Below are 7,830 nucleotides of genomic sequence, written 5' to 3'. Positions count from 1 at the left end.
GTAATTTAATAAATTGGTCGTTATGCAAAAACTTCTTATAACCTATAGCTATAGGTATCAATTGACTCCTAAAAAAAACTCTGTTCTTACTTCACTCTCAGCTTAATTACCATCTCTAGCCAGTCACTCCCTTTAATATTGAAATTTTGCTTATTTTCAAACAAAACCACTCTTTTTTTTGAAGAGTTAATGAGAAGAAGAACATGTTTTACAATTTCCAATATATAACCAGATAAATTTGTATTTCTCATAATTCAGCAATGTGCAAAAAACAAAACCAGCGAAGCTACGATGTGACAACGTCGTAACAATAATATTACCTGAATTTGACCTGCTTCTTTTGTTTATAGTTCACACACTCAGACAGTGACTAATAAAAAGTGTTTGGGTCTTTTCAAAATAAATATTCTTGAAGAATTACTTTCAAAATACTGCACATTCCCTTGAACTGTAGCACAGGATGTGTTTAATGTTTGATAACACTGTCAGTCTGCTTCCTTGTTTTACACCAATTATTCCAGCATTAAGAGAACAAGTGTAGAGGATATATTACACACGCTGTACAAGATATATCAACCACCAGATATATATAATATATTTACTAGGCTTGTCTATCTGTCTGTCCGTTTGTATCGCAATGAATGTCAAAACGGCTGAACAGATCGGGCCCAAATGCTTGAGACAATTCTCATGACCCAGTGAAGGTTTATGGATTCTCAGAATTTCGAAAATTTGTCTCCCAAAAATTTAGATTCAGTAAAGTTTTGAAAATCCACAAAACATATTTTAAATCTGCGAGCTTTTCTACTTATAGTTTTAAGGATAGAGATAGAGCCACAATTAAAAGTTAAAATAGTAAATGGGTGTGATGACCTCTGAAAGCGTAGTATTAAAGAAAGTGTTCACAGATATATTAACCAACATCAAAAAGAATGTTGGATGGATAAAAATATTGATAAAATTTTGGGTTAGATAAAAGTATAATTAAAGATTCATGCATAAAAAGAATAAATAAAGATGAATATTGGATAGATGAAATGTCTAAATAAAGAATGTTGGATAAATAATGCATACATGAAGAATTTTGGATATTTAGATGCTTAAATAAACAAGAATGTTAGATAGATACAAGAATAATTAAAGAATTTTAGAAATATAAAGTAAAAATAACAAATGTTTGATGGATTAAAATAAAATTAAAGAATGTTGGATAAATAAAAGTATAAATAAGGAAGAATACATGAATAAGAAAAGTATGAAAATATAATTTTGGATAGATAAATAAATATATATTTATAAAGTATAAATAAAGAATGGTAGATAGATAAACGTATAGATAAAGAATGTTGGCTAGATAAAAGTATGAATAAAGAAAAATAGATAAAGATAAGATAAAAGTTAGATGGAAAAGAATGATGCTAGATAGATAAAAGAATGCCAAACATGTACATCATCAATTTAAGACAATCAAACAAAGTAGAAAGAAAAAAAAATATTTTTAAAAAATCTTATAAATTCATAATCTCTAGTGGTTATTCCATGTAAAAGTTCTAAAATATGTAAAGGACAATTTTTTTTGATGGGTTCCGTTTGGTTCTGATTGATATAAAATGGCCGAGGGGTTTTTATTAGCAATATCCTGATATAGATAATAATGTTAGAAAATAATACAGGTTTATCAGTTGATAGAAGAAATATATCATAATATTTTTTTCTTCTCACTTTTATCTTATTTATAAAGTTACAAAATTTTGTTTCTCACTTCTTTTGTTTGTCCATTTTTGGCGCTTTTTTCAAAGGTTCGAGTTTTCATCTATTTTCTTAATTATTTGCATTTACTTTACAGGGAAGTTTAGGGAATTTTTTTTTTACCAAGGACTCCCAAGATCAATTTTATCTACAAAATATTAAAAGCGCATCAAGGAGTGTTTTGAGACAACATTTGTCTAGGGAACCCGTGGTTAAGTAAGATTTTTAATCTAATTACTGAAAAAGTAATGATATAACAATTTTATCATCTGACGAGATGAAAATGCGCAAATATTTACACGACTACTTCGCAAAGTGATTCGTTCTTTTACTTAAATGTCCTAAGGGGCTTAAAATAGCTAAACCTTCTTTTTCTTGGGGAAATCATAATAATCATTAAAATGATTTATTCTTAGATTAGACAAAATTATTATTTTTGCAATGTATCAAGCAGTCAAACGTTTCTGGGAAAAATTAGATGAGAATTCTAAAAGCGACTGTGACTGGTACAATTATTTAGCAAATTTGAAAAATTTAGATTAAAATTATAATAAAAATTCAAATTTAAAACTTGTAAAATATATAATGTTAAAAAAAGAATCGGAGTGGAAACAGTAGTTAAAAATAACTAATGAAAATCAAATAGATTCTAGTACAATAGATGGCCACGTGAATTTGTACACTCTCATTACAGCTGTATTCTGACGTCACAAGTGTCAATTCAGCTTTTGTGTCCGACAAAATTATTAATGATAGTGATAGTTTTAGAATGAAGTTCTTATCTTACAGTGAAATAATTGCAATATTAAGTGTTCTTTATTTTCTGTTTTTACACTTTTTTATTTAATCTTGGAAAACATGTCAACTAATGTGAGACAATTTTGTTTTCCTTGTAATATTTGGCACTTATGACGTCGTGTATAATTAGCTCATTTCTCTGTTGCCACCTATTGTATTTGATACTCTATTTGATAAAAATCACTCAAATATTTCAAAGAAACTGAGTTTTTGTCACAAACTCAAATTATCTAATCCCTGCAGTTTCCTTAATATTTGATCTAACAGAATTCCTAGTTTGGGTTGCAAAGGTAAAAGGATCAACCAGAGTTTGTGGCAAAGGTTCAATTCTTTTAGATTTGAAATTTCAGGGTTGAAAGACCAACAAGAATTCGACGTTTATCATTCAGGTCTGTTTAGTGTAAATGAAAAACATATAAGAACTTAAAATGACAATTATTGAAAAAAATTTTAAACATAATTTTTATTTGTGATGTGATACAAAGCAACTAGTATTACCAGTAGATTGCAAATTAACTAAAACTTAGTGATGAATTTATAAATCACTTTTTAATCGACCGGTCGTCTTCCAAATACATACATAGTTTCGTGGGTTACCCTTGTTAAACGTTTTTCTGTATATATAAAGTAGTAATCTTTGTTAATCAGTTTTTTGGGTGTCCCCTAGACCAATTTGTATCAAACTTGGAAAACTCGGTTGAACCATGGGATTATTCTTAGCCTGGTTTCAACATTCTAAGTTCTAAGTTGAGTGGGTTAACTCCAGATATATATTTTAGAAGATCCAAATCTGTTCAATCATCGGTTGATATTATCAAGAATTCTCTACCTCTTGGTTCTTTAACCAAGCCTGAGGAGAATATTGTATGTTCTGGCAAGGTACATCTGCACGGCAGGGCCGGGTCCATATAATTTCCTTTCTCAATCCCATTTGGTATTGAGAAATTTGAAACAAATGAAGGCAACTTTTTAAAATGGCGGCAAATTGTTTTAAGATGATAATTGTTTTTTTAATTGGGGCATTTTTTTTCCAATTTGGGGGCAATTGGGAAAAAATGTGTTAGTGAAATTTGAAAATGTTTTTCATATGGAGGCATTTTATTTTCCAATTAGGGGCAATTGGGAGCAAATGTGTCATTGGTATTTGAAAATGTTTTTAAATTGTGGTCATTTTTTTTTGGGGGGGGGGGGGCCAAACAAATGTTGGGATGGAGAAAACCAGCTATTTTGGGAATTATATGGACCCCCTGCTGTACAGACCTACATAGTCACGTCAAACTGAAGTATCTGCACAGACCTACATAGTACATACTCACGTCAAACTAAAGTAAACTGCACGAGAGATTAAAATTTTAATTTTCTTCAATCAACACTCCTCTAATGAAGAGCTTTTGAGTACAAAACCGTTTTAAATTTTAATATGTAGATAATCGAATAAATTTGCTCAACACTAGAGGAGCTTCGAGGTCACAAAGCCGTACCAAACTGCAAACCAAGATGTGCGCGCTCTCACTCAAAAATCAAGCAGTATTTTGCCAATTAATCCCTTTAAACCTAATCTAGAAATCTATTCATTAGTTACCAACAATGTCCCATAAACTTGACCTTCTCCTTCTCTCGAGTTTCCAGTTTGCTATTGCTAAAAAACGGATGAAAATTAAGGATTCGGTGTTCGAATTTAATGAATTTAAACTTCGTCTTAAATCACCAAAAAACCGGTTTCAATTGACCGCCGGCTTAAATCTTGAAAAATTAATACAAATTTAAGTGGAACCAACAAAATTTGAGCCGCGGCTTAAATTCTTTAAATTCGGCCTCGGAGTCCTGAAATGTTTAATTTTTACCAATATATCAAAAGTTGGTGAACATTTTGAATTTAAAATGTAAAAGCATGGTACGGTGCAAACGGTAAAGCAAATTTTATTAATGGATTTTTGAATTTTCAAAGAAATTTTGCAGCACATTACAAGTTTACAACGTTGGCAGAATTAAATTAAGAAAATTATCATTTTTGTTTCATTTTTTTCTGTGCAAAAATACAATGTTTTGATGCAAATAAAACTTGCTAAACTCTTATTCCTTACTCGGAGTTTTCCAACTACATCAGTGAAAATCATAAACTACCTAAAGGAACTGAGTCTTTGCCACAAACTCTGATTTTCTAATCTCTTTATCTTTTCAACCCAATGTCGTAGACCTTAGATATGACAAGCTTAAATTCTGTTGGTTGCTAGCAAATTTTAGTTTGTGGAAAAGACTCAATTCCTATATGTTTCAAAAATCGTTCAGGGCATATTTAAAAAAATCCTGACTCCCGAGGGACATTTTATAAATCAAAGAAAGAAAGAAAGAAGGCACCAATAATCATTATTCCATTGGTAATCACTGTAAAAAAAATATTACTTCGAAATCTGTAAATGTTTTTTTTCTCTTAAGGATGAGGTAGTCTTGAAGCATTCTAAATCTACAGAGGGAGTTCCAGATGAGTCCAATCATAATAAGAAAAGCAGGTAATCTATATATATCTTTGTTGTCTATTTTTTTTATATCCATGACTGAAGAGATCGGGTCCAAATTTTGTGTGGCAACTCAAATAACCCCGGGGAAGGTTTTTGTTTGGTCTAAGTAAAAATATACCAACAAGGGAAAATGGTTGCTTAAAAGAAACATTTAAATTCTAAAATTAATATTTTATAGGGGGGCAAATATATTATGTATAGGGGGGCAAATATATTATATATAGGGGGGCAAATATATTATATATAGGGGGCAGAAGCACTCTGAAAGTCATAGGACACAATATGTAGATGTGGCTTGTGTCAAAACTTTTCAGAGTAAGAAATTTGGCAAAAAAAAAATTTTCTTTCAAATCTTCGAAAAAACATTTTTTCGAAGCAGCCAAAATGCAGAAGAATCGGGGAGTTTGCCAAATACTACATTACAAATATATTAAAATTTACAAAATTCGAACTGAACTGCAACAGTTTTTTGGATCTTTTCTTTATGACTGTTTAAAAGCTGTGAAAAATTTTTTTAAATGCCTTTGAAATTGAATCGTAAATTGTGTCATTTGTAAGGTCAGGATATCAAAACAAACTAAGTATTCCTTTCATTCTATTTTTGATTTATAAAATGTTAGCTGAACTTCACACCGTCCATTCAAACACTTACCGACAAATCCTGAATCATCGATTCACGATACGTGGTTGAACTGTCTATAGACCTGGCTCAAATTTATTGAATCCAGTTTTGATTAAATTCTAGATCTGGACGATCTACCCGTGGATTATCATTGCCAAGTGAACTGGATTATTTGACACTGCACCAGGATCTGGATGCCGCCATATTGGAAATCGACAAAGTAATTTTAAAAAAGAAAATTTTAAAACAAAAATGTCCAGTCTTTTTATTGGTAGTTAAAAAATAAGCCTTTGCCTGCACGAACTCAATTTCTATTCCCTAGATCTTGGCAACCTGATAGTGTAAATTCCTTTGATACTCTTAGCCAATTTGATCGAATAGAATTTATAGTTTGAAATATCTCCAGTCTGGCGTAGATATGTGTTTTGTCTTGGTTTATCTGGCGTAGATATGTGTTTTGATTTATCTGGTGTAGATATGTGTTTAGTTTGATCTGGTGTAGATATGTGTTTTGATTTACCTGGCGTAGATATGTGTTTTGATTTATCTGGTGTAGATATGTGTTTTGATTAATCTGGCGTAGATATGTGTTTTTATTTATCTGGTGTAGATATGTGTTTTGATTTATCTGGCGTAGATATGTGTTTTGATTTATCTGGCGTAGATATGTGTTTTTATTTATCTGGTGTAGATGTGTGTATTAATTTATCTGGTGTAGATGTGTGTTTTGTCTGATTCCAGTTCAGAGGACGAGGAGGAAGAGATCGAGGAAAATAAGGTAAACAATGGTTAAATTCAAAAGTATGTAGATATTCCTGCAAAAAAAACCTGAACCATTTAAAGTCTCTGTGTGTACTTCTAAGACAGAAAACACGGTAATTTGGCGGCCGGGACGGAATTTAATAAATTTCAGATTTGTCACTGAAATATCAACTGCCGCGCGGTTCAACAATTGAACCTCCGATTCAAAATTAGAGATACAAGCAGGATTTGAATCAGTGATTCAAATTTGAACTGTGACGGTATGCATTTCAATGTCATTAAACTCGGTCCTAGAAATACAAATTTTTATATAAGCCGTTCAAGAAAAAATAAGCACCAATCTTTGTCAACTTTTCAGACCTTTAAATTTCAAATTTTAAAAAGTCTTCTTGATGTAACCGTCAAATTTGAAATATCTAAAGTTATCAAGTTGAAATTATATACAGGGCTTAGAATATTAGGGTTTTAATTTTCAATCAAGAACTTCCAAAGAACTCGCTTGAACTTGACCCAGTAGTGGATCCACAGTAAACATGTTTTCTGGAAAATCACCTAACCCCGGAAAAAATATCGATATTATATCATTGTTTTTGAAAATTTACCAATTTAAATAAAAAAATCCGCCAAACTTTGAGAACGATAAAAAATTACCTTTCTTTAAAGCAATAGTAAAAAGCAAATTTTTAAATAGGAAAAGGGGTGCCAACAAAAAAAAACTGGTTTTTTTTCAAGAATCATGAACCACTTGGAGACAGAGAACAAGGTGCACTGATGCTCTATAGATATGGTGTAGGGTAAGATGTTAAATTATTATTATAAGTTAGGTTATTTTACAATTACTATTTATGTAATAATATAGGTTTGTTAGAAGACAAAACCTTTTCTTTGAAATCTGCAAGTTTTTTTACTAGAAAATATATCGATATAAAGCAATAAATGCATTTTTCATGTAAATGCATGGCAAGGCAAATTAATAAAAAAGTTATTAGCCATTTCTGAAGTTTTTAAACACCGACCTGCCGTTTACCATACTCCACCCTACCCTATGGTGCATAATTTGCAAACCACCCACTTCCCCCCTCGAAGGTTCTCGACTTTCAGATTCTATTTTGTCCCGCGCTAAAATTAAATCTATAAAAGGCTTGAACCTTCTCAAAAAAGAGACAATTTCTGTCCAAAAACTTTACAACACTACGAACCAAAATAACAGTGTTATAAATAGTTAAAACGGGACTATTTATAGTTTTATTGACAGAAGAGATTCAATATCTTGAATTTTAATCAAAAAAAATCAAAATAAGTAAAAATATCAAAACATACAAAATACGAAAAACCCGCATAGAACAAGCGACGCTGTTTTAGAGTCTGAAAACGACCCGC

General features: G+C 31.0%; 1 protein-coding gene across 2 annotated transcripts in view; it reads left to right on the top strand.

Annotated features, from left to right (window-relative positions):
• LOC111715677 (uncharacterized) overlaps nucleotides 1-7,244 on the top strand; it is a gene marked incomplete at its 3' end in the record, with an annotated part of 11,721 nt that extends 4,477 nt beyond the window's left edge. Inside the window, 7 exon segments of one of the 2 annotated variants that reach the window (XM_023491035.1) lie at nucleotides 1,759-2,255; nucleotides 2,898-2,936; nucleotides 3,327-3,426; nucleotides 4,984-5,057; nucleotides 5,812-5,908; nucleotides 6,407-6,466; nucleotides 7,183-7,244. In XM_023491035.1, coding sequence (XP_023346803.1) covers nucleotides 2,191-2,255; nucleotides 2,898-2,936; nucleotides 3,327-3,426; nucleotides 4,984-5,057; nucleotides 5,812-5,908; nucleotides 6,407-6,466; nucleotides 7,183-7,244 — 497 coding nt within the window. 2 annotated transcript variants of the gene reach the window in all.
• Nucleotides 7,245-7,830: the final 586 nt, after the last annotated feature.

The sequence above is a fragment of the Eurytemora carolleeae genome, unplaced genomic scaffold (assembly GCF_000591075.1).
Source record: "Eurytemora carolleeae unplaced genomic scaffold, Eaff_2.0 scaffold1847, whole genome shotgun sequence".
Classification (NCBI taxonomy): domain Eukaryota; kingdom Metazoa; phylum Arthropoda; class Copepoda; order Calanoida; family Temoridae; genus Eurytemora; species Eurytemora carolleeae.
This window is presented reverse-complemented; position numbering and strand designations above follow the sequence as displayed.